At 40.5% G+C, this 27,789-nt stretch overlaps 1 protein-coding gene across 2 annotated transcripts in view; it reads left to right on the plus strand.

Moving 5' to 3' along the window:
- LOC138966708 (patched domain-containing protein 3-like) overlaps positions 1–27,304 on the plus strand; it is a 28,370-nt gene extending 1,066 nt beyond the window's left edge. The window contains exons 2-20 of one of the 2 annotated variants that reach the window (XM_070339021.1): positions 4,171–4,420; positions 5,009–5,079; positions 5,475–5,591; positions 6,003–6,120; positions 6,500–6,588; positions 6,779–6,899; positions 7,406–7,529; positions 8,051–8,223; positions 9,060–9,311; positions 9,694–9,871; positions 10,347–10,478; positions 11,632–11,753; positions 12,312–12,494; positions 13,221–13,346; positions 15,364–15,508; positions 16,011–16,132; positions 16,698–16,901; positions 21,247–21,285; positions 26,125–26,261. In XM_070339021.1, the coding sequence (XP_070195122.1) occupies positions 4,171–4,420; positions 5,009–5,079; positions 5,475–5,591; positions 6,003–6,120; positions 6,500–6,588; positions 6,779–6,899; positions 7,406–7,529; positions 8,051–8,223; positions 9,060–9,311; positions 9,694–9,871; positions 10,347–10,478; positions 11,632–11,753; positions 12,312–12,494; positions 13,221–13,346; positions 15,364–15,508; positions 16,011–16,132; positions 16,698–16,901; positions 21,247–21,270 (2,551 nt within the window). In that variant the 3' untranslated portion in view covers positions 21,271–21,285; positions 26,125–26,261. Of the gene's footprint in view, positions 1–4,170; positions 4,421–5,008; positions 5,080–5,474; positions 5,592–6,002; positions 6,121–6,499; positions 6,589–6,778; positions 6,900–7,405; positions 7,530–8,050; positions 8,224–9,059; positions 9,312–9,693; positions 9,872–10,346; positions 10,479–11,631; positions 11,754–12,311; positions 12,495–13,220; positions 13,347–15,363; positions 15,509–16,010; positions 16,133–16,697; positions 16,902–21,246; positions 21,286–26,124 lie in introns of both variants that reach the window. The other variant, XM_070339020.1, reaches the window with a different exon arrangement.
- The last annotated feature ends 485 nt before the right edge of the window (positions 27,305–27,789 follow it).

Consider the following 27,789-nt stretch of genomic DNA (forward strand, 5'->3'; position numbering starts at 1 on the left):
GAAATACAGAAACAGTCCGTGAACTCACAGGCACACGATATCTATTTTACGGGTATCGACTCACGGCTCGTGTGTAGTCAAAAAATAGTTATAGTTCATATTCCGGCAGACTCAAATCACCGTCTGCTCTGCCTACTAAACATTCATTATATCTTAAGTAATTAAGTCCTTGTATATTTTAACTCTGTTCATACACAGAATTACACAGCGTCTGTGGCCGTTCACTAGGAAATGTATTTAAATACTAATTCCTTCTACTGGTGACCTCGGTCTACTGTATCCAGTTTCTCGAACTAACTATTACTAGTCACCCGTAGTTGCTTCCCTTCCCGGAAGTTGGCAAGGGAAACAACTATGGAATGACTAATAGTTTGAAGACTTGAAAAACTGAAGGTAAGCTTGGTGCTTTGCATTAATTTGGGGAAAATCATGTCCTTGAAAAGCATTTTTTGGTCCTGAAAATGTCCTTGAAAACTCATTGAATTGTATCAGCTCTGCCCTGCAGGAACCCTGCTGTGACCTCTATGGTCCAACTATACGGACAACCATAACCTTGCACTAGCTTCTCGAAATCCCGTCGAATCATGATACTTCGGCGGCTTCTCAGGTCCTTCATACTGTCATCTGGCCGCTATCTTCCTTTCAGACCGGTTATATGACGCACTGCACAAACATAAATAGCGGACATCGTGTCTTAGATATCTGTCTCCTATGGTTACAGTTTACAGTGTTAGTCGATTCACTTATGCGATAAACACTAGCGATATTCAAATGCTTATTCCATTTACCTGTTAAGTGCTTTACTCAGGGTTCCTTTCTCCCGGTCGATTACTGTGACAACCCCTCTCTGTCCCCGGACAGTGGTTAAGTGTAACGATATCTTCGTTGCGATTTACAACGTCAAATCTCCTGGTCAGTGAGCTGAATTCACAGTCCGTGCACCACACTTCGCTATGTCACGCTAGATCTCTGGTTAGCGCTTCTAAAAGCGTGGAGGATATCACTGTCAAACTTTGCCTGTTAGTGTTATTCATGATTTCCTTCACAAAGGCGGGTGCATGGAAAGATAATAATATGGCACAAAAAAAAAGAAGTAATATAGAAAGAAAAAAATGTTTGGACCCTCTGGGGTGGCCGTACTAGGCAGGTGGTCGTTATCAAGTTGGTCATCAGGGCAAGTTCGACTGTATAGTGGTAACAAAAAAATGTAACAATAGCCCTGAAAGTCCAACAAATGGTGTACTCGCCTTTGGCTATAGTGATTGTGAAAATGTACTATCCGGAGAGCAAACTTACTAGCCACACCAACAATTTGTTTCAGCGACTGTACTCGCATTTGGCGAGTAGATGAACATTTCTACTTGCCAGTTACACGTTTCTACTCGCCATGGCGAGTAAAATACCACTTTCAGGCCTGAACAACTGTTTGCTCCTTTAAAAATAATATACATACAGTTAATTAATTTTGCCAATATTCCTTTCACTTATTCTTTGTTTGACAAGTAACACAAACCTATAATTTGAGGTTACCTGACAGCAAAAGGAAATCTGGTAAGGAAACACCTCAGATAATTGATCTTTTAACTAGGAAGCTATTATGTTGTTTCCACACATGACAGGAATTCCATACGTATAATTTCCTCATCGGGCCACACTAACAGTTGAAAGGTTGTCAACAGATTGTAGTTCTCTCGTGTTTATCTGTTATTGTAGAGCAGAGCTTGATCCTATCCCCTACTAAGATAACCAAGTCCTTGTCTCACAGTCTGTCTTCTTTAGATGTTATCTGTCAGCTGTCAACAGAAGGAAGAAGCATCAAGAGCATGATATCTTGAACAGGAGGATAAGTTGCTTGTTGAGAGGTCTAGCATCTGTTCAAGTTCTGACTTGATTAAACAAGTATGAGCTAGTTTCAATAACTTTGTCGCCTTCATTAACTGACACTGTGATGGTACATCATCGTATGTTTTATCAAAAATAAGTAAAACTAAAAGTCTGCAGATTTGAAACAAACAAAAGGACCATTTATTACTTGATTTTTTTTTAATTAGTTAATTGTTTTGTTTTTTGTAAACAGCTCAGCTTTCTAAAGAAATGTAACTGAAAGCTGTGCTTGATAAAAATGAATTATTGAGATTGTCGAGGGGGTTCATAGCCCTGCACCCTTCTCTGTCTTCCTCCTCTTACTACACGTATTGCTGTTACGTCAGTTCATCTAGAGTCATGAGTTCTTTTCATAGCGGCCTTTGTAAAGAACACAATTATATTGGCAACTTGCCCCAAAGCCAAGTCAATCACAGCCTGTTCGAATTCAGTTATCTATTATTCAGTCCATGAATTATAATGCTATAGTGCAACTGTGGCAAGAGCACCAGGCTGAAATTGACAGTGTGGCCATACGGAAATATTACTTTCCAAAGCTTCTAGGAATACAAGCTTTGAACACCTTTCTGTTGTTATAAAGGTTTAAAATTATACAAATGATTTATCTTGGTTAGGTTAGTATTTTATGCATATATGTTTAGACAGGTGGTGGAAATTGCTGGAATGTTTTCGCTCTTTTTCTTTTCCCTTCCACATTGTACACAAGAGCTAATACTTTCTTTGCCTTCTTGTCTCTTTTCTTTCTTTTCCATTTTGACACCTTGAAACCCCTCCAATCACCCCCCCCCCCCAAAACCCTCCCCATGTCTGGACCTAAGCTAAATTTAATCATTCTTGCTTAAAACATATAATTGAAAGTTTACCATTATTAAACAATCAGACTACATGTACAAGGGAATTTGAAATTTTTGACATTTTGAAGTTAGCTAAGTTCTGTCTGACAATGAATGATGCAGTGGACCCCTCCCCCATTAAAGACTTCCCGTTTTAAAATCCTACTTTTTCAGATGTTCTGTTCATAACTTCTGTACATTTACCTTCTTTTACAAAACTGATTTTCGCAGATTTGTTGAGACTCTTAAAAAAGGAGCTCCACTGTACAAATAACAAGGGAAGAATATGAATAGGAGAGACAATTTTTATAACACAGAAAAGCTGAGATTTTTTGATTTTTTTAGAATAGGTCACGTTACACTCTGTCCGTTTTCTTCTGTACTCAATCTCTTTATTTTCTTTCTCTGTCTACTCTCCTTTTTACATTTAGTCAAGTTTTGACTAAAGGTTTTAAGGTAGAGGGGGGAATCGAGACAAGGGTGTGGGGTATGTATGTGTGTGTGTGTGTGTGTATAACGCGATTCTGAGAAACTACTGGACCGATCTTCATGAAACTTAACATGAGAGTTCCTGAGTATTATATCTCCAGACGTTGTTTTTAGTTTTTGGATAAATATCTTTGATGACGTCATATCCGGCTTTTTGTGAAAGTTGAGGCAGCACCGTCACGCTCTCATTTTTCAACCAATTTGGTTTAAATTTTGGTCAAGTAATCTTCGACGAAGCCCGGACTCTGGTATTGCATTTCAGCTTGGAGGCTTAAAAGTTAATTAATGAGTTTGCTCATTAAAGTTGTCATTAAAATCGATTTTTTGCAAACAGATTTAAAATTGGTTGCATCGTATTCTTCATTAACTTTTGAATCTAAAAATATATACATATGTCATGTTTACTCTTAAAATGTGATCACAATTAACGAAAATAGGTTAATTAGTACTTCGATTATTATTTAAGAAATCGATCCAAAAATGATTTCATCTTATTCCTTATCATTTCCTGATTCCAAAAACATATAAATATAATATGTTGTATTCGAAACAACCTCAGAAAGTTAAAAAGAATACAGAAAAGAGCGCTTCCCTGCTTACCGCAGTACGCTATTTCGCTATTCTTGCATGTCAGTTTCACTTCGTGTTGCACTGAAAAAATGAGCGACTTCCTTGCCGCGTGGATTGACGAAGCTGTTTTGTCTTGGTTAAAAAAAACGCAGTGCATTCAGTTTTATTTTGTGGGTTCGACAGATTGACTAAATGTTGTAATTTCGCCTTACGCGACTTGTTAGTTTCTTGTTTTTGATTTTGCTGATGAAGACGAAAGTCGAAACTAGTTTGTGTTTATTTGTTCATGTTGCTGTTTTCTGGTGAGTACATTTTATTGTTATCTTGTTCTCGGTCCTCTCACCTGCAGTCCCTTGATCCATTTGATTACAGAAGAGCTTGTCTCTGATTCCAGTGTTGGCCACTTTGTGGGAGAGTACCCAGTCCTGACCATAATCCTGAGCCTCATTATATGCGGTCTGTGTGGAATCGGCCTCAAGACATTCAAAGAAACCGACAATCAGGTCGACCTGTGGGTGCCGCAGGATTCCAGGATCATCAACGAGAAAACATGGGTGGACAAGACCTTTCCTGACAGGACCCGGTTTGTTGCCATGGTGTTGGAGTCTGGCACAAATGTTTTGACACCAACTTTTCTCAAAGCAGTGAGTTGTCCACTTTTATTAATTTTTATTTTCTGCTAATTTTAATTTGTGGTGACGTCAAACGGTATTGCGCGTCATGTGATGCGTGTCAACGCAGCTCGCGAAAAGGGGCCACAAAGAAAGTGCCTATGAAAAGCATGCCGCTGATAGGGACACCGTTTGAACGAGTGGGAGTCGATATCGTAGGGCCCATCATACCCGCATCTAACCGAGGGCACAAATACATATTGACTATGGTAGATTACGCTACACGGTACGTAGAGGCTACACCACTCAAAGACATTAGAACAGAAACAGTGAGTGAAGCTTTGTAAATTTGGGTTCAGTAATGGCATGCCATGGGGTTCATTGCTTTGGCTCCTTTTTGCATTTTATTGTTTTCTTGAAACTTTATTTTCTCCTCTTGACACAGTATTCTGTTAATTCTGTTTGTTTGTCCGAAAAGTTTTCAGGAACTTGTTAATTAACTTTTTCATGGATTTACTTTGGAATTTCTGTTTTACATGCTGACTGTGTAGGTTATTTTCAGCTATTTGAATGTTTCAAATGAGTGTATACATGTGCATGTTTACATTTTGGTTGTTTCAGATGATGGATTATTATTCAAGATCTGTTGGGATAACTGTTTCTGGCTCAAAGTTCTCCAATTTCTGTCTCAAGTAAGGTTTTATTGTTTTTGAGTCATTTATATACTGTGTATTATTAGTCACACATATTAAACCCATATACGCGTGCACTAACATGCACTTCTGCTCTGTAATTCAACATTTAACCAGTATTTTTTTCTTGATCAACATTAGTTTTCACCCTTGCACAAGTCCTAGTCTGTTTTTGTTGAACTGTGTGTGTGTGGGTGCATGCGTACGTACGGACGTGCGTGCATGCGTGCGTGCGTGGCATATGAGTTATGGAACAAGTACATGTGCTTGTATTTTTCAATATTTTACATCTATTTCTAACTCTCACTCTCTCCCCCCCCCCCTCCCTCCCCCACCCCTCTTTAGCCTTAAACATCAAAAACATGTGTTCATGTATCATATTTGTGTGTACGCAGGGTAGGAGGGAAGTGTCGTTTGACAAGTTTGCTTGAGCTGTGGGATTATAACGCTACCATCATAAGTCGTCTGACTCAGCCTGAAATCTTAGACAAAATCAACGACACACCTGTCAGGTAAGATGATGCTTTATAATTTGTTAAAGTGGAACCCAATGTTTAAGATCCCCATCCTCCCCCAGTTTAACACGTCTTTAAGACCTTTTTCAGATTTGACACTCTTTGCTGTTCACCTTTTTCAGTTTATCTGCTTATTACTTGATATACACAGTTAACTGTCAATGACGTTTTCATAACTTCACAGGTATTATTAAAGAAAAACAAAACTTATTTTTAATCAGACTCAATACTGAGCAAATAAAGAATCTTGAAGAAAGAATGATGACAATATGTGATTTTCTTTTCTTATTTCTTTGCTTGTCATGTTTGAGTACATATGGAGCCATGTTGAATGTATATTTTTTTCCAATTACAATGGCTTTATTATCAATATAACAGACAGGAGTAGCTTGCATTATTATTTTTCAGTCCCAGCTTTGGTTATGAGGTATCAACACTGCTGGGAGGTAAGATCACACGAGTTAATGGACGTATAGAGGGCGCCACTGCAACGCAAGTCACATGGGTCACTTCCGGTCAAACACAGGTTATTATCACTTTTCTATATTAAAGTAATAATAATGATGATTATAATAAACTCTTTTAATGCGGCTTATTCATTATTCAGAATATGACGAAGTAAAAGACTTTAATTATTATGGTAATCATTATATTATTGTTATTGTTACAATACAATATGTTGACTGTTGAAAGCCTCACAGTTTTCTTACATTTCAGGATGTGATACGTATGATGTTAATGTTTGAAACCAGTTTAGGAATGAAGCAGAGAGAGAGAGAGAAGGAGAGGGAGAGTGGGGGAGACACCTGCATTAACAGGAGATATTTCTCACTCTTATTCCCTGTTGATGCCTTTAGTAACAAGTGTCACAATGCTAGTGTGCATCTTCTTTGATATCATTTCAGAAAGTAAAGGACTGGGAATCAAATATGATTGGAATTGCCAGAAATGGCCATCCCCGGATCTCTACCACATATGTTTACGCATCACGCAGGTATGGTTATTGTTTTGCCACAGTAAGCAAAATTACCACTTGAACAAATATCTCCTCGAAGGTGTCCTTTCATCACAGGTATCAGAGTACATTGACAATATTTGTGCTGCTCCTTTAGTTTATCAATAGTCTGTCATATTGTCTGTGTGTCCAGTTTGTCAGTAATGAATCATATTTTCTTTATGTCCAGTTTTGATGATGAGGGTTATGGTGCAGTGGACGATGACATCAGTCTGCTGACCGCTGGATTCAGCATTGTCTTTATCTTCGTTATTCTGTCTCTGGGCAAATTCAACCTCATGGAACAAAAGGTACGTTCTTGATCGAAAGCGAAATCTTCCTGTAAAGATCCTTCCCCCCTCCCCCATCACCCCTCCCCCATCGCCTTTGATTTGACTTCCCCCTTTTTATAAGACCCTGTTTCTCAGACTCGTTCATAAGGTATGTAAATTTACCTCCGTTTTAAGACCCTTCCCTTTTGAGAGCTGATTTTCTCAGCTTTGGGGTGATCTTAAAAAGGGGATTCTATATGTACTGTATTAATTTTATTGGGTAAGACTGTGTAACAATCTGATTCTGTTTTGTGTTTGCGGTCATAAATGTGATGTGTGAATAGTTGTAGGCTTTGTGACTGTGGTTTTAGGATTCTTCAGCATGCTTAGAAGATGTTCTTCAATGTTCTGCATAAAGAAAGTATTCAAAGAATAATATGCTTTTTTTCTTCATGCATTACAGGGGATTTAAATTGGGCACAGGTGCTGTTCCTGTCTTCTTATTTAGCAAGGACACAGATCAGAATTTAAGTGCCATTTTTCAGATTTATGTTTCCCTCGCTGGCATGCTGTGTGTGGGACTGGCACTTCTGTTTGCCTATGGCCTGGCTACAGCGATGGATCTTATCTACAGCCCCATACAGTCCATCATGCCTTTTCTCTTGCTGGGTAGGTATGGGGTGTGTTAACGATTATGGTAAATTTTGCCCTCAAAAACTCGTAAGTTTTCAAATTATGTGTTTTGTGTGTGTGTGTGTGTGTGTGTGTGTGTGTGTGTGTGTGTGCGTGGGTGGGGGTGGGTGGGTGGGTGGGTGTGTGTGTGTGTGTGTGTGTGTGTGTGTGTGTGTGTGTGTGTGTGTGTGTGTGTGTGTGTGTGTGTGTGTGTGTGTGTGTGTGTGTGTGTGTGTGTGTGTGTGTGTGTGGGTGGGTGTTTTTTCATACATGTAGATGTTTTGCCTAGAATATTGCTCTACAGTGGAACCCCCCCTTTTACGACCTCCAAAACTCTGAGAAAATCACGTGTGAAAAAAGAGTGAGTCTTGAAATGGAGGTAAATTTTCAGAGGTTATGAACAGAAATCTGAATAAAACGTCTTAAATAAGGGGATCTTAAAAGAGGGGTTCCACTGTATTAATCAGTTGGCTACCTTACTTTTGCTTTTACCTTCAATCATAAGTTCTTTCCATCAGGTATTGGTGTGGACGACATGTTTGTGGTGGTAGAAGCCTGGAAGAACTTGAGTCCTGAGGAGAATGCACTGTCAGTACCCAACAAGATGGCCACAACTCTCAAACAGGCCGGTGTGTCCATAACTGTCACCTCTGTCACTGACGCTGTGGCGTTTGGTGTCGGCGCCTCCACCGTAAGTATTTGTTTTTGTTGATGCCTGCTTCTTCCTGTCCTTCATGGTCCTCTTCTTTCTTCTTCTTTCAAATGTTTGTATGACGGGCGCAGTGGCCTAGTGGAAAAGACGTCGGCCTCCAAACAGGAGTTCGAGGGTTTGAATCCCCGCCGCGTCTGGTGGGGAAAAGATCATGTTATTCATGTCGGAGTTCGGTTGGTTATAGAAACATGAAAATACCATGCATGCCTCCCCCGGAAGCGGCGTATGACTGCCTAAATTGCTGGGTAAAAACGGTCATATACGTTAAAAAGAAAAAACACTTGTGCAAAAACACAAGTGTACGTGGGAGTTTCAGCTCATGCGCGTTTGACAGACGTGAAAGGCAATGTTGTAGAAATATCACTGTCTTGTCAGCGTATTCTCAGAATGACTGTAAGTGGCTGTTCAGTGTCCAGGTAAATGCACGGGGTAAGTGCAGGACTTATGAAGATAGATATCAAGAGACTATTGTGGAGTTTAACAGATTTCAGAGTTGTTGGAAGCTTATTGTTTGTAAAGTAAGACAGCTTGAAAAAGCTATCACTGATGTGCCCTGGAAGAGCTGGCTCTCACTGTCTAGGGTATCTTTGTCAAATTCAGAGGCAAAAGTATGTAATTCAGATTTATTTGCCGTCTTGTGCCAGATTTGAAAAGAGTTTAACTCCAGTGACTGCAAAAGACTAGTTGCTGACAGAATGAAATTGAACAATGTTTTCCAAAGGCAGACAACCCTCTATACTTTAGTGTTGAGCATTAGCTTATCTCCCTTCCAGTCGTTTTTGTACTTCACTCTCAATCCTTCTTTTTGTTTTCAGGTGATACCAGCTCTCAGTGCCTTCTGTGTGTATGCTGTGCTGGGAATCTTTGCTCTCTTTGTTCTTGTGTCTACTTTTTTCTCTGCCTGCCTCAGTCTTGATGAGCGTCGGAGGCGACGCAATCTTGACGCATGTGTTCTGTGTTATCAACACAAAGACTACACGCCAAACAAATGCAGCCAGGGTTCTTCACTACTTCAAGTGTTTTTTGCCAAATTTTATGGACCTGTGTTGATGAAACTTCCGGTAAAGGTTAGTTTATGCCAGCCAGGCAGTAATTGCGAAAGAGTAACTTTTTAGGAAGTATACTCATTTTATTTTACTCAAGAAAAGGTGTCCGGTTTGCGATTTCATTGATTACACATTGAGAGCAATTGACTGATATAATGATTGGTAGCTGAATAGGAAGTAGATGGACTGACCAATTGATGTTTGACCAGCTGTTTAACTGATCAACTGATTAACTGACTTTTTGTATGATTGCTTGGTACGTTTGACAGATCAGCTTAATTCAAAGAACTAATTTTTGATGAGTTTGTTTTACTACTAATGTCTGAGGAATTCTCTTTTGATTCGAAATCTCTTGTGTTGATTTTGAATTGATTTTTGAAACTCGTGGTTTTTTTTATTCCAGACATGTGTGGTCATTGTAACCTTGATCATTTTTGCTGTGAATGTGTGGAGTTTCACCCAGCTGAAACAGGAGTTCAAACTGGCCACATACATACCCAGTGACTCCTATGCATATCAGTTTGTTGACGCCAAAGAGAGACTGTTTGACACAGAGGGAATTGATACAGCTGTGTACTGTGGTGAGTCGATGTCCTTCACTTGCTTTGGAGTTTCTAATTTGCTTTGTCATGCACAGCTGGTCGGGTCTGTGTATCTTTATCAAGCTCTAGAAAATTTGCCTCCAGGAAGAGTTGAAACTGCTTTTTGCTGTAGTAGTCAAATATAATCTTTTCATTTCTAAACTTTCATTGTTAACTTCCAAAAAACAAAGAAATATATAATAAAAAAAACACCTCATTTTTAACTTTTTATACCTTTTGATGATCTGCAACTTGGCGCTGTGTGTCAGAGGTAGAAAAGTTTGAGGGATTTATGTGAGGATATCTGGTAACCACACAGCAAGACTTCACCCACTGACTTCTTCATCAGCATTTTTAACCCTTTGTATTGGACCTCCCAATTTCTGAAACTGTTGGTAAAGAAAGTTTATCTCATTTGTGGTAGCTTTGAATCTTTGATGCGATATTGATCATGGTTTTGTTGGCATGGTTTCAGGTGGTTTTAACTACCAGGCATACAGGTCCCAGCTGGAGGCTATGCATCGCGATATTTCTGTCAACTCTTACGTACAGAACGGCACTGTCAATGCCTGGTTTATTAACTATCATACCTGGCTTAATCAAACAGGTACTTCCCTAGCTCCCCTTATACACATACACATTCTCTCTCTGTCTCTTTCTGTCTTTCTCTCTCTCTCCCCATACTGCTTTCTCTCTCTTTGTCTGTTGGTCTGTCTGTCTGTCTGTCTCTCTCTCTCTATAACCATTTTGTTTGCCTAGATCAGGACTAGCTGTAAGAAAGGTCCTACGGACCTAATGCTATCTTTCCTGTAATAAAGTTCAAAGTTCAAAGTTCTCTCTCTCTCTCTCGTTTGTTTATTTATTATTTGTTGAGTCACTTGAGAAAAAGTGACTCTATGTAATCGGTCAGTGTTAGTCTGTCCGGCCGGCCGTCCGGCCGTCCGGCCGGCCGTCCGTAGACACCACCTTAACGTTGGACTTTTCTCGGAAACTATCAAAGCGATCGGGCTCATATTTTGTTTAGTCGTGACCTCCAATGACCTCTACACTTTAACGATGGTTTCGTTGACCTTTGACCTTTTTCAAGGTCACAGGTCAGCGTCAAAGGAAAAATTAGACATTTTATATCTTTGACAAAGTTCATCGGATGTGATTGAAACTTTGTAGGATTATTCTTTACATCAAAGTATTTACATCTGTAGCCTTTTACGAACGTTATCAGAAAAACAAGGGAGATAACTAGCCTTTTCTGTTTGGCAACACACAACTTAACGTTGGGCTTTTCTCGGAAACTATAAAAGTGACCGGGCTCAAATTTTATGTGAACGTGACTCATTGTGTTGTGAATAGCAATTTCTTCCTGTCCATCTGATGCCTCATATAATATTCAGAACTGCGAAAGTGACTCGATCGAGCGTTTGCTCTTCTTGTTTTGCTCTTCGTTTAATGTGTGTGTTGTAAAGACTAGCTGTAAGAAAGGACCATATGGAGCTATTGTTATTATCCTTCTGTGATAAAGTTTTTGAATTCGAGTTCTCGCTCTCTCTGTCTGCCCTCCTCCCCATCTGCAGTGTTCACAATTTCTCCACATTCATTTTTTTTTTAATTTTCTTCGGTGCCTGAGTGTCTTTGTCTGCCAGACCGCAAAGGAAAAATTTAGAGAGAGAGAGAGAGAGCTTGATTTTATAAAAGCTGTTTATTGTTTCCTCATGTTAAATGGCATAATGATTTGATTTATATTTCTTATTTATCATTTGCAGGCAGAGTGGTGGCAACAGAAAGTCAGTATGCCAGCAACTTGAAGCAATTTCTGAGTGGTTCTGGCAACAGTCTGACAAGTTTTGTGAAATTCAACAGTAACTCAAACCCAACTGCAATCACTGTGAGTAAACATAGAAAACTTTATTATCTTAATGAGAAATTAATGTGTCGTGTATGCATATATCTCAACATCCAACAACATACAACAATGATTTAACATCTCTTAAGTTTTGTTTGTATGAATCCTTTATGTGTTTGTGTGTGAGCTTACATCTCAAATGCTTCCTGTTGATGTCACACACAAGGAAACCCTGAAACACTTGATGCATCTTTATTGTCATCTGTTGTCCGAGCTATAGTCCATCAGTTTGAGGGATACAAGGCTAATACGATTTGTCATAAATATTTGTTTGCTGCTGCTGCTGAGGATGATGATAATCTGATGATGATGATGATGATGATGATGATGATGATGATGATGATGATGATGACGATTAAGAGATTCATATTCACAGGCAAGATTAGGCCTTTAAAGGACATGAGTTGTGGAAAATGTAATTCTATGTGGAATTTGATGCCACCTACAGGATGAAATCTTGGTGATTTAGGCCACTTGACAGGCATGAAGTTAAGAGCAAACCCTGGTGTGTATAACTTAAATAAACTTTGTGTGTGGCAGGGTTCATACATGACCCTGAGACACGTGAGAGAGTCAAACTCTGCCAGTGAGATAGAATCCATGGAGAGTCTGAGATCCATAGTGGACGGGTCAGGCCTGCCGCAGCATGAGGAAAGTAACGCCCTCCCTACACACAAGTGTTTTGCATACTCGCCCAGCTACCTGACGTACGAGACCAACAAGGTAAGGAGAATCATAAGTTAGATGAAGTTAGTCTGTTTTTGTAGATCTCTTGAGTTACAAGACCAAAAAGGTAAGGATTTATTCATGGAAGTTACTCAGTCCTTTCACATCACTTGATTTACAAGATCAACCAGGTACTGACTTATTACTTGATGTTACTCAGTTCTTAAATCAATCAATCAATCAATGAGTCTTATATCGCGCATATTCCGTGGGTACAGTTCTAGGCGCTCTGCAGTGATGCCGTGTGAGATGAAATTTTATACGGCCAGTAGATTGCAGCCATTTCGGCGCATATTTACCTTTCACGGCCTATTATTCCAAGTCACACGGGTATAGGTAGACAATTATTAACTGTGCCTAAGCAATTTTGCCAGGAAAGACCCTTTTGTCAATCGTGGGATCTTTAACGTGCACACCCAATGTAGTGTACACGGGGGGAGGTTCGGACACCGAAGAGAGTCTGCACACAAAGTTGACTCTGTGAAATAAATTTCCGCCGAACCTGGGATCGAACTCACGCTGACAGCGGCCAACTGAATACAAATCCAGCGCGCTACCAACTGAGCTATATCCCCGCCCTTGACTTACAAGACCAACATGATAACCATTAGTTCATTGAATTTACTCAGTTCTGCACATTTTATGAATGATCTGCATCAAAAATTCTATTTTGTAAACGGTTACAGTTTGCTGAGTATCCTATTTATTTTTTTTGAATTCCAGGTACTGTTACTTGAATTGTATCGCAACCTGGGCTTGGCGGGAGCAGCTGTGTTAATCGTGACCTGTGTTCTCATTGCCAACCTGTGGACCAGCCTCCTCGTCTTCTTTTGTGTCATCTTCACTGTGGTAAGCTGCAGCGTGGTCAGCCTAGGGCAGTATTTTTTGTATTCCTATTTTATGTCTTTTGTGTTGAAAGTTTAAGAGAGTACCTACAGCGTGAAACCATGCCCAGAATCGTTAAGACTGCATACTGTGGGCATTGTAAACTAATCGAGTTTCGTTCCAAAAATGCACTGGAACCCCCTTTTTAAAACCAAAAATTTGAAGAAATCAGGTCTTAACCCTATCAGCCCTGACTGCAGTGCAGGCTCAGCAGCCTCTCCAGCCTGGAGGGTTTTGGCACTGTAGTGCAAATCTGATGGGTACTTCACTAAAGCGCTTCTAACTCTGCAACTAATAGTTGTAGACACATACAATTCTGTGTGTTGTATGATAAGTGCATGTTCTTACCTGTTGAGTAGCAGTCAGCACCTTCTGAAGTGTGTAAAGTTCAAAGAAATCCTTCTTCCAAGTCACAAACACAACACCAACAAGTATGTAAACACACCACTCTGTCAGGGTTGTTCCAACAAGTCACAGGATGTTTCTGTCTCATATTTGCATCGAAGCCCGCGCACAGGTCTTGTGCACTCAAATCACCACTTGTTTCACTCGATTGAGACGAAGAAACGTCGCATTCGGCATCATAATCACTGTCATCGTCGAGGAAAATCTCGTCAAGAACCTGCCTCAACGAGTAGCGGCGTTGGTTGCTCATATTTCGCAAGAAAAATGCTCAAAAAACACTCAATCGGACGATTTTCGTTCGCCAAATTGCTCCAAACAAAGAAGAAGGAAGTGGGAACAGATTTACCTCCCTTGCTCGTGACCTGCCTTTATATTTAGATCAGAAACAAGGTCAGAGAAGATGCGTGTCACTGCTAAGGAGCGCCCGACAAACTGTCGGGCGCAGGGCGGAAAGAGTTAAAAAGGAGAGAGTCTTAAATTGGGGGGTCTTCTTCTTCTTCTTCTGCTTCGTGGGCTGAAACTCCCACGTACACTCGTGTTTTTTGCAGGAGTGGAATTTTACATGTATGACCGTTTTTTACCCCGCCATTTAGGCAGCCATACGCCGTTTTTGGAGGAAGCATGCTGGGTATTTTCGTGTTTCTATAACCCACCGAATTCTGACATGGATTACAGGATCTTTTTCGTGCGCACTTGGTCTTGTGCTTGCGTGTACACACGGGGGGTGTTCGGACACCGAGGACAGTCTGCACACAAAGTTGACTCTGAGAAATAAATCTCTCGCCGAACGTGGGGATGAACTCACGCTGACAGCGGCCAACTGGATACAAATCCAGCGCGCTACCGACTGAGCTACATCCCCGCCCAATTGGGGGTTCTTAAAAGGGGGGTTCCACTGTACACCAATGTAAGGGTGTGCATTTGGAGTAACTAGGATTAGGAATGTGTGTGTCAAGAGTGGCAATGATGATGACTAAGGTTGGCTGAGAGAATTGTGAAAGGAATTACAAGATGAGAGAATGCTGTTATGTGCATGCTGAAGGAAAGGTCTTGTACAAGTAGAATCAAATGAGGGAAGTTGAAGGATGACTTTTGATAACAATGATGATGACGGAACAACAGTCGTGAAGACGTCAAGGATGAGGCTGACGGTCGAGAAAGATGACAGTGACCTGTGGTGATTGTGATGGCAATGGCAGTGATGGCAATGGCAGTGATGATGGCTACCATGAAGACGGTGATAACAATGATGATGACGGAACAACAGTCATGAAGACGTCAAGGATGAGGCTGACGATCGAGAAAGATGACAGTGACCTGTGGTGATTGTGATGGCAATGGCAGTGATGATGGCTACCATGAAGACGGTGATAACAATGATGATGATGATGGAACAACAGTCATGAAGACGTCAAGGATGAGGCTGACGATCGAGAAAGATGACAGTGACCTGTGGTGATTGTGATGGCAATGGCAGTGATGATGGCTACCATGAAGACGGTGATAACAATGATGATGAAGAATCTGATCTAACATTGAATGATAACAGCGAGGGAGGATGTTATTTTGCTTGCAGGTGGATGTGGCAGGAACGTTGCAGTTCTGGGGCACGTCAATTGACACGGCCAGCAGTATCTTACTCACACTGACCGTAGGGCTTGCAGTGGATTACTCTGCCCACATCGGTCACACCTTTATGACCATTTCTGGACCACGGAAAGGTTTGCATTCTTTGTTGGATAGATAGATGTAGTAGTCTCCCTTCACAGCACACTCTGCAGAGTTGTCTGCCGGCAAAGAGCGTGAGCTATTCATAGTTGCACAACATTTCTTCTACATCGCCGGCTAGACACCTGTCAATTGTAGAGTTTTGTTTGTCAGTTGTGTGTTCTGTTGTGAAAAAGGTTCAAGTCGAAGTTGCAACTTCATTGTGAAAGGATTTCAGCATTAGTTATGTGTTAATCTGTATATCTATGTACATTTACTTGTGCTATGATGTAAAAGGGGATAAGCTGTAGAGAAACTGTTCACAGACACAGAGTGAATGCGGGAAATCGTCATGGTTACTGATGTGCAAAGAGAGCAGAAAGAATCAGAGAGGGTAAAAGTAATCAGTATAACCCTGAAAATAGAAATATTAAGTCATCATTATCTAAATTAAATGGGCTACATCGGGACATAGCCATTTTATTTCTATAACATTTACATCATTTTGTGTGACAGAGAGGACAGTGGCCACACTACGGAACATAGGCCCAGCAGTGTTCAACGGGGGGTTCAGCACTTTCTTGGCCTTTGTTCTGCTAGCCAACAGTTCCAGCTACGGTTTTGTCGTCTTCTTCAGGGTATGCTGAATACAGATTGTATTTTGGAACCTGTTTGACATTTTTTTTTATCCAAACTTAATTCTTTCACTGATCATTGCAAATTGCTTTGTGGAAGCGCTGTACTCTGTGTTATAGTTTCTTTACTCAAACTTCTGTCTATCTCTCTGATCATTTGACTGTTTATACTCCCTCCAGACAGCTTACTCGTCTGCAGATACCAGGATTCTTCGTATTCCCCATGTAAGAACGAAACGTTCAGTCACAGGTCATTCTCCTATGCTGTCCCCCACCTCCAAATGGAACTCCATCCTGTGTGATATGCGCTACATTGTTTCCACCCACTGCCTTTTAAGAAACCTTTAAATACCCATTAATTTTGTTCAATCTGTGTCTAAATGCCTAAACAAACAAATATCCAAAAACCAAAAGCTGAGTATGACCGCCGAAACTGACAGGGAAAAAAAGAGGTCATATTTGTATTGTGTAACAAACCCACACGAGTGCTTGTGGGGGTTGCAGCCCACAAACATAGCAGTAGAAGATGGTTGTATTAGTGACACATTTTTGTATATTTTCATGACAGGTATTCTCCACAGTGGTCTTGTTTGGACTTTTTCATGGTCTGGCTTTCCTGCCCGTCCTGTTGAGCATAGTGGGTCCTCCAGCATACATGAATGCCGACATCATACCAAAGTCACGAGAGCTGACCGTCAGACCGGACCCCGGTGCAGGAAAAGAAACTTCTGCAGCAGAAAGTGTACAAAATGGAGAACCACACCATATAGAGGTAGGTTTTCAGTCATTGGTTTTGAAAATGTTTGGTTTTTCCTCAGAGTCGTGCAGTTATAGAAGTTATAGCTAAGGGTACTATCCGTGTGTAAGCGAGCAGGCACACCACAATAAATTATTCTGGATTTTGAATGAGAGAAGAGCATCCTTTCACTTTGGCATGTACATAGCCTGGCTGATTTCGTTGCACGATGGGAGCTTTTTTAGAAATTAGTGTTTAATGACACTAATATGTCAATCTGCGAAATGAATTCAACAACAAATTCCCATTCTACACAGGAAACAGCCAGGCGTAAGATTTTTGGTATCTGCTAAAAAAGAAGGATGCTCTTACCTCATGTAAAAGCCTGGACAAGTCTGTGTTGGTGCACATAATAGTTTACATGGCAATGACAGTATCTTTAACAGCAGTGGTATAAGCAAGCTTTATCATACCTAGCCTCACAAGCTGAATTTGTTGTGTGAGATTTTGTGTATTCCTTCGAGCTACAATAATTCGTATGGACTTCTTTTACATTTGAGGTTGATTGCTCTAAGTAAATGCTTTTAACTGAATCTGCTGAGACGTTAGAGTTTTAAGCCAGTATATATTTGTTGGACATCTGTTGAAAACAAAGGCAGGAAAGGCTTTTTTAATCATACGTTAATAGTGCAGATGTTGTTCTTATGTTCTTTTTTTGGAAGCTCTTCTGCAGGAATTATTATTTGTTTATCTTTTCATAACAAAACCGAAGATCTATTTTTATCATAGATTGACTGTGTTAATGATTGATTCAGAAAACATAAATGTGTACTGTTCAGATGCAGCAGATAGAGCTTTTCGAAAAGCTTCAAGAGAGCGTGGAAGTGGTGGGTTCCTTGTTCGAGTGTTGTTTCTTTGTTGCACAGTGGGACTCCCTTTCAAGACCACCAAAATTTGGAACAAATCATGTCATAAAATGGATGGAGTTATCAATAAAACTTTACAGAAGTTATGAACAGAATGATTCTTAAAAGGGAGATTCAACTGCAAAGACTTCTTTTCCACTCTTGTGAGACTAAGTAAACCTTTGAATTGTTGTTCCACATCTGTGAGAGTGTGGCATTTACTGTTACTCTCCTAACTTGGTTTTTAAAACGAGTTCATTAAAATACATGTTCACTGGCACTCTAACAGCCTGTTTGTCACCAAATTAATTGTCTTTCCTGATTGAATTAAAGTACAAGATTTAACACTCAAGTGAAGTTATCTGTTGGAAAAGCAGATCTTTTACTGAGGATTCCAGCCTGGGGAATCCTGGAACATAATATCAGAAGTGGTTTTTATGGGCTTGTGGGAAATATGCATATATTCTTTTCATGACAAAAACTGTTACCAGTTATGGTTGATCTGACAGAAAACATGACAGTAGTAACGGGTGACCAAATAACAAAGAAAAATAATGGGGAAAAGGGCTTTCAATGCTAGCATGTAGTTTAGTTGTGTATTCAAATCATAACAGATGCCTTCCAAGTGAGAACAGGCGTGAGACAAGGATGTCTACTATCGCCTTTCCTGTTCCTACTTGTGATTGACTGGGTGATGAAGGCATCCACAGCCCAGAAGCGGAACGGAATCCAGTGGACACTCTGGACACAGTTGGATGACCTGGACTTTGCAGATGACGTGGCCCTTCTTTCCCATACCCAACAACAAATGCAGGAGAAGACCAGCACTGTGGCCAACAACTCCGCTCGATTTGGCCTCAACATCCACAAGGGGAAGAGCAAGGTCCTTAGGACCAACGCAACAGCCAACACGACCCCCATCACGCTGGATGGTGAAGCACTGCAAGAGGTAGACAATTTCACCTATCTCGGAAGCATTGTCGACAAGCAGGGTGGCACGGACGTTGATGTTAGAGTCCGGATTGGCAAAGCAAGAGCAGCTTTCCTTCAACTGAAGAACGTATGGGCATCAGCAGACCTGAGCATCAACACCAAGCTCAGGATTTTCAACACCACGGTGAAGTCAGTCTTGCTGTATGGAGCCGAAACCTGGAGAACTACAGTTGCCATCACAAGAAAAATCCAGACCTTCATTAACACCTGCCTCAGAAGAATCCTCCGAATTCGCTGGCCTGACACCATCAGCAACAAAGACCTTTGGCAGCGAACAAAACAGTTATCCGTAGAACAGGACATTCTGCAAAGACGCTTCCGGTGGATTGGCAAGACGACAACCAGCATCACGCGACAGGCCCTCACATGGAACCCGCAGGGCAAGAGGAGACGAGGCCGGCCGAGAAACACCTGGCGTCGTGACTTGGAGGCAGAGGTGAAACACATCGGCTACACCTGGAGACAACTGGAGAGATTGGCCCAGGATCGGAGTGCCTGGCGAGCTCTTGTTGGCGGCCTATGCCCCGGACGGGGTCAAAGGCATGAATGAAATGAATGAATGACATTGTATCTTTTAACTTCTTTCTCTTTGTCAAGTGTCAAGCCGTCCTAATCTATGTTCACAATCCCCTTTGTTAGAGTGAATGTACTCTTTGGGCTTAAATTAAGAGACCAGTTGAAAGTCCCATGAATTTGTCATGGCACTATAGTCTTATAAATTTGTCAGTCCTAACGGATTTTGTATTGCAGGTTTGTGCAAACGTCCTGATTTAAAGTGAAATTCTGCATCTGCTTTTCTTCAGTTTCTTACAGTGGCATTATCTTGATTGATTTAAGGCATCTTTTTCCGTTTCTGAATTTAGTACAGTATTTCTTTTCTTTGTTATGCATTTTTTTCATTCTTCTTTTTAGATATTAATCATTTTACAGGTTACAGGTTGGAATTGAACAACTATTAGTTTTTCCTCAAGTAAATCTACTGCGTAATATATTTTTTTCTGAAGAGTTTACATCCATAATTTATGTTAACTCCACTGTTTTGTTTCCAATGTAATTTTGAAAACTCGAAATTTCTGGTATTTTACCTGTTAAAAAAATCAAAACATTCGGAATAAAGTCGGCAACCAGTATTTTGCTTGGTTAGTTTCTTCCTTGCTAATATTAACAGCTATTGTGTTTTCAGCGTAGCAATAGGGTCCAATATTTAGACTCGAACAAGTATAATGCGACTCGTCTTCGACTCGTCGGCATTATACTTGTCTCGTCTAAATATCGGACCCTATTGCTACGCTGAAAATACAATAGCGATTATATAGCTGTTCTGACCTTTATTTGTTGTTCCAAACTTACAAAATGACAGTTTTTGCGTCGATGCGTTGATCTCAGGTTTTGATAGCAGACGCCGTTTCTTATGCGCATTAATTTTGCGCAGGCGCCACACTGACTTTGGAAAAAAACTTGATTTGACAACACAGCTGTTAAACAGCTTTTTATTAGTTCATTCGTATACAACAAAAAGAAGTTTGAGTTTTTTTAATTTTGAACAAGACTACTTATGAAGAAGACCAAAACACAACATCAACGGAAAACTAGAAACAACTGAAGAACTAGGATGCAACAAGGGGAGGAGAAGAGAACAGCTAATCCGTACAACGCGAGCAGACGGCAGCGAAGTTTTCAGTTTGGGTGAATGGCATTTATACTTGTCTCGTCATGAAGCGAATTTTTCAACCTCAGTTATAAACGACTACATGAATGTTAGTGCCATGGGTTGTACATCAATACTTCAGAGGGGAAGTGGGGTATTTAGTGTGGAGTTACGAGATAAGAAAAGCCGAATGCGAAAGTTTGTGTCAGTCGGCAACTGTGAACTGAGCTCACACAGGCACACAAAAACGGCTGTTCCGTTTTACTCCCCTGTTTGTACTACATCTTTCGACTTTGGGCATTTTGTGGTGTTTAGGGACAGAAAATAATTGGTTTAGTCCTGTTTCATCGGGAAGTTAGCAGAAAAGGGTATGCTATCGACATTTGTAAAGCTGAAAAACATTCCCGAGAAGAATTTCAAGTTGTCAGTGTATGCTGTTGTCGATCAGTGAAACATCGTGTGGTACAGATGGGTAAACCGGAACCATGCATCTTTGTTATTGCCAATATGCTTTTGGATATTGGCAAAAATGGCCGACTTCCGTAGCATTATGCTTTGATGATCGGAAGAGACCATCCAATCACAGCTCCCGAATTCCCCCACGTGTCCATCATAATAGCTATATAATGTAATCACTACACTGTAGTTAAGACATGGTTTGGCATAACAGAGTGACCATTTTCTGTGAGAGCTAACATTCGCACTTGTAAAAAAAATACTGGTTTGGAAACTGGCCAGCATGAATACTGACATTATTATTCTGTTTAGCTCTCCTGCAGTGTTGGATTTTGTCTTGTTGCAACTTCACTCTCATCTGAATCTTTTTTCTTTCTAGCCACTTCTACACTTTAACCAATAGAATGGACGCCAGGAGGTAACTGATGTCAGTGTTGTGTCAAGCATGACAATATCTGAATGTAAAGGGATGGTTATTGTGATTGTGGTTGAACCAAGCATGACAATTTTCTCGGTGGAAATGGATGTTCATGTTGGGAATGGTATAGGAGATTGTTTTTATTTGCGCTTTTATTCACCTGTTTTGCAAATTCATTTTTTTCTCGCACTGCCATTTTACAGTGGACCTCAAAAATCTGAGAAAATCAGGTTTTAAAAAGGAGGGAGTCTTAAAAGGGGGGAGGGGGAGGGTCCACTGCGTCCATTGCCGTTGCTTCAATAACTAATGAAGGAGAAAGTAAATTTGGGGAATCGAGAAAGAGGGTTTACAAGTGAAGGGGTCGGTGTGGGGGAGGGGGGTTCAGGTGTGTGTGTGTGTGACTGATTCTCTTTGAAAGTATCTGCTGTATGTATGTGTATGAATGTATGCATGTGTGCATGCACATTGGGATGCACATGAATGTACATACATGCATGCAAGAATGTTCATAAGAATGCTTGAATGTCAAGTGTTTTGCTCCGGTAATTGTCTGTGTAATTATATTTAGTCAAGTTTTGACTAAATATTTTAACATCGAGGGGGAATCGAAACGAGGGTCGTGGTGTATGTGTGTGTGTATGTGTGTGTGTATGTGTGTGTGTGTGTGTGTGTGTGTGTGCGTGTAGAGCGATTCAGACCAAACTACTGGACCGATCTTTATGAAATTTGACATGAGAGTTCCTGGGATTGATATCCCCATACGTTTTTTTCATTTTTTTGATAAATGTCTTTGATGACGTCATATCCGGCTTTTCGTGAAAGTTGAGGCGGCACTGTCACGCCCTCATTTTTCAACCAAATTGGTTGAAATTTTGGTCAAGTAATCTTCGACAAAGCCCGGGGTTCGGTATTGCATTTCAGCTTGGTGGCTTAAAAATTAATTAATGACTTTGGTCATTAAAAATCTGAAAATTGTAAAAAAAAATAAAAATTTATAAAACGATCCAAATTTACGTTTATCTTATTCTCCATCATTTGCTGATTCCAAAAACATATAAATATGTTATATTCGGATTAAAAACAAGCTCTGAAAATTAAATATATAAAAATTATTATCAAAATTAAATTGTCCAAATCAATTTAAAAACACTTTCATCTTATTCCTTGTCGGTTCCTGATTCCAAAAACATATAGATGTGATATGTTTGGATTAAAAACACGCTCAGAAAGTTAAAACAAAGAGAGGTACAGAAAAGCGTGCTATCCTTCTTAGCGCAACTACTACCCCGCTCTTCTTGTCAATTTCACTGCCTTTGCCGTGAGCGGTGGACTGACGATGCTACGAGTATACGGTCTTGCTGAAAAATGGCAGCTACTTGACTAAATATTGTATTTTCGCCTTACGCGACTTGTTTTTTTCCTTCTCTTCAGCCAACTTCTTTTCACACCATCCAATCCCGTTCTATCCCATGTCACCCTTTCTTGTTGCTATTTTCTCAACTTTCTCCCTCTCATATTAAGTTGATTTTGGACACTTGAGGCTCCTTCACCAAGATGTAAACAAAGTTCTGCAAAGCGAAAGTTTAGAAGTCTTTGAGTGTGGGAAGGTAACCACTTAAAGAAATACATGTACTGACCACACACACACGCACGCACACACGCAAGCATGCACGCACGCATGCACACACACACACACACACACACACACACACACACACACAAATGCACATACACACGCAGGCACATACTCATGCTAGCGTGCACCCAAGCATGCAGGTACACACACGCACAAACACACACACACACGCAGGTACGCGCATGCAAGCACGGGGCATACACAGGCAGAGTGGAAGAGAGAAAGAAGCTGCAGAGACTATGAGTTTATGAATATTTATGAACAAGATCAGGAGAGTCTGTGTCTAGCTGTCTGACCCCCCCCCCCTCTCCCCTGACCAACTACCCTCTCCTATTCTCCACTCCCATTTTACATGTTTTGAAGTCTTTTAACCCCTGCTACCACTCCCCACCAGCACCAGCCACCCCCTAGTTTCTTGTGAGTCTTTCCCTAAGTTACATCAGCTACGAATGGTTGTTATCATTTGATCTAGAACTTAAGAGAGAAAAAAAACCTTAATATAATCTATCACATGAATCAAATAAATGATATGCTTTACATGACAAAGCTGAGAATGAAGTTGCAGTATTTAGCCATTGTGTCATATGGTATGGTAATTTATTGTTTGACGACAACAACACCAAAGATTTGTTTATCCAAACATGAATCAAGGTTGTTTTACATTACCCTGTTAACTCTCCTTGATGCCAAAAGTGTATTCAATGTTAGAATGTCAACCTTATTCAGTTCAGATTTCTTACGTTTTCTCCTGCATATGCCTACACTTTTAGATTTCCTTTTGCATTGCTATTTTATGTATTTTATTTTTGGCATTTTGTTTTATGGCACTTTGCTTTATTAATAGAATGAATGTTTATATTGCAAAGACAGTGGCGGTGGAGTTTCTTTAAACAATGATGTGGTGTGTAAACAACAATGATGTGGTGTGTATCATTTAGAGTGAAATATAATCAACTCAGGCAATTAGAATATTCTGACACTCTGACATTATTTTGATTTTAAGCAGTGTTTTTTCTTGTACATAGACATTTTGCATTCTTGCCAACAGCACACTTTCCAATTTAAAAAAAAAAGTTATTCTCTTTATTTTTTATCATGGGATGGGAGTGTCTGCAGACAAAGTTATCCTCCTTCCTGCGTTCACAGTCGTGTTCACTGCCTTAGATAATTTGAGGCTTTCACATGGAATAAGAGCATCCTTTTGTTTGTAAACGTACAACAAAATCAGTTTTATGTGATTATGGCTGCATTTTGTGGAAGTGGGACTATTTTGCTGAATTGAAATAGCAAATTGACACAGGGCCCGGGTCGGGTGCAATGGCCTAGTGGATAAGACGCCGGCCTCCTAAGCGGAAGGTGGAGTGTTTAATCCCGGCCGCGCCTGGTGGGTTAAGGGTGGAGATTTTTCCGATCTTCCAGATCAACTTATGTGCAGACCACTTGTGCAAAAACATGAGTGAATGTGGGAGTTTCAGCCCATGATGATGAACGAAGAAGAAAAGAAAGAAGACAGGTGTCGTTTAAGAAATACATTCAACAGCAAGTCCCACTTTGCTCAGAAAGTAGCCATGCTGTTGATTTGTGGCTTTTAGTTAAGTTGAAGGCTGCTCTTATCCCATGTAAAGGCCTGAGCTTATCTGTGGCAAGTAACACACTTGCTTACACAAGAATTTAAGGAATATACCTTTTAAGGATTGAATTTTCAGGTAAGGTTCAACAGGTAAGTTAGAAACAGTGGATGATGGTCCAGGAATTCAGGAGAACAAGGAGCACATTTCAATGGCATTAATTAGATTTTGAAAATTGACAATTTTGTAAATATAGAAAAAATATATATAAACCAGTAGTTTGGTCTGAATCGCTCTGCACACACACACGGACAGACAGACACACACACATACACCACGACCCTCGTCTCGATTCCCCCTCTATGTTAAAACATTTAGTCAAAACTTGACTAAATGTAAAAATATGTAAAGAATATGCATGACAATTTCCATAACAAAAAATGTTCATAACTCTTGGACTATGAAATTCCAAAAGGCAAAAAGGAACAACATTATATGCATTTAAAGCGATGATGATGACATTGCTGATGATATTGACAGGATGATGATGATGACAGAATAAAAAAATCCATCATGCTAGCTAAGTTTATTTCCCTGTACATGTATGTACTGCTTTTCATTGTTGCATGTACTATTTCTAGTTTAGCAATATAAATTTGTAGACTTTTTTTAATAAATTTTGTTCATATGTTATCTTATAATTAGAACTTATGTTATACATTGTAACAAAGACATTCTTTAAAAAAAAAAAGGGTATTCATTGTTAAAGGCACAGTACGCCTCCTGTAAACCATCACAGATACTGTCAGGCTTTTACACACAGTACAAACACCCTTCCATTTGAACACTCACCGAACGGGAACATCCTAGGTGCCCTACGTAAAGAGCGAGCAATTTTCAAAGAATTAATTTTTCGGATTGAGACCATCTCAATCGCACCCATCCTAAACTCAGGTCAAAAAAGAGTTACTTCCCTTCAACTGGCGATAGCCGTGGAGCAATGATTGTGCGTTTTGGCGCTAGACCTAACTTTTAAAATCTAAATAATAAATTGACAGCTTGTTACACAAACATTCTTAAATCATAAAAGAATTATTTTTTCATCAAGACAAGATCAGTACAATTCGAAGTTTTGAAAGTTTGAAAAAAGAAAAGCCCGGAAGCAGGGTCACGCAAGGTCGTGGTTTTCGTAGCAGACGACGGTTTATAGGCAGTCAAAAGCCATCGCTCGAGTTCTTATGAACCACATTCGTTTGTTTCGTGAAAAGTCAGAGGTACATAATAACGTGCTATTGCAGATAAGCTCACAGCGAGCCGCATTCAAATTACAAACTGACGACTGCATTGTGAAAAAGGGAAACTGGATCACACGGGTTCACGATGGCTCAGGGGTAAGATAAACCACGCAAAAATAAATTCTTTGAAAATTGCTCGCTCTTTACGTAGGGCACCTAGGATGTTCCCGTTTGGTGAGCGTTCAAATGGAAGGGTGTTTGTACTGTGTGTAAAAGCCTGACAGTATCTGTGATGGTTTACGGGAGGCTTACTGTGCCTTTAAGGCGTAATCTGGATCCGTCTAAAAATACAAATGTTTTTATCTTATCTTATCATATCTTATCTCCTTTCACCTCACAGGTACAAGATCTCAACCACTCACAAGGTCAAGCCCATGATGCTCCATTCACCATTTCAGACAGCGTTGGTAATGATGTTCTCTTCACCCCTCGCGGCGGCACTGTCTTCATTCCGGCTGCTGTCTATGAACAAGGAACATCATCCAACAAAGTGACCAAGCTATAGTTACTGCGCATTTGTTTCCCTTTGTTTTCATTGAATTTGTACACAGTTGTGTGAAGCACCTTTTTTTGTGTGCATGTGTGGCCTTGTGTTATTTAAATGATGAAGGGCCAATGAAGAAGAGTGCATTGTATATCACAAGTCATGTTGTCAGTACCCTATTCAACATCTTGGTTCTACCCTGAAAGTATGGGAAACAAGAGAACGTCCATTCGTATGGCTTTTTTTCAATTCACTAGCTGTTGTCAGAAAGACTGATGAGCATTAATTTGCTCTTGTCAATGCATTAACTGTGTACATTTGATATTGAACCCAGTGTTACCCTGTGATGGCATGAAAGGCTAGATAAAATGAGGGCGTGTGTTTTAAAGGGATAATACCTAATTGTTTGTTCGTTCATGGGCTGAAACTCCCACGGCTTTTACATGTATGACCGTTTTTACCCCGCCATTTAGGCAGCCATACGCCGCTTTCGGAGGAAGCATGCTGGGTATTTTCGTGTTTCTATAACCCACCGAACTCTGACATGGATTACAGGATCTTTTTTGTGCGCACTTGGTCTTGTGCTTGCGTGTACACACGGGGGTGTTCGGACACCGAGGAGAGTCTGCACACAAAGTTGACTCTGAGAAATAAATCTCTCGCCGAACGTGGGGACGAACTCACGCTGACAGCGGCCAACTGGATACAAATCCATATAAATCCATATAAATAAAAGAGAGTGTCTGTCTGTCTGTGTGTGTGTGTGTGTGTCGGTGATCGCCATACCTCAGAGATGGCAAAAGATAAGCACAAGATATTTTGCATGCACACTGCCCTGGACCCTCAAATGTGCACCTGGGTTTTAGTTTCTCCAGACATTGTTTCCTTCCTCGGATAATTACCCTCCCCATCTATCAATACAGTCAATATAGTGCAAGGGAGGTAAGTCATGCTTTGTCACCCACGGAAGGGAGGTAACTCTCATCAAACCGGTATACCGTGTCATTCTCAAGGGTTACCCCCCCGCCCGCTATCATCCCGCCGCCCCCCCCCCCCCCCCCCCACACACACACACACACTAACCCTGCCCCCTGCTCCCCCTCCCTGCCTTCCAGATCATCGCGAATAATGTTTACGAAACGATCGCCTCAGTGAAAGATCACGAGAATTTACAGATTTCTCTCCCCTGTTCAAAAAGGTATGACGCGCTCACTCATGAGGTATGCGTGCTTTGATCAGACGGTAACTACAGTGGGTGTGAGAAGGGGTAAACAAATCACGAAGAACACGTTGAACCAAATAGAAACTTGCCTTGCCTATACATCCAAATGTATGAGCTCACACTGTCGTTTTTCTTATCCACATTGGAATAAGATTCGAGAGGTTTCTGAGAGAGGGGAGAGCAGAAACACCCGGGCGAAGCCGGGCCTGACTGCTAGTACCTAATGAAAAAGGCCCTCAGATCGCTTCTAAAGTTATACCATAAGATTCTGCGATACAAATAATGCTCCTACCCAGGAG

Source organism: Littorina saxatilis, linkage group LG5 (assembly GCF_037325665.1).
Source record: "Littorina saxatilis isolate snail1 linkage group LG5, US_GU_Lsax_2.0, whole genome shotgun sequence".
Taxonomy (NCBI): Eukaryota; Metazoa; Mollusca; class Gastropoda; order Littorinimorpha; family Littorinidae; genus Littorina; species Littorina saxatilis.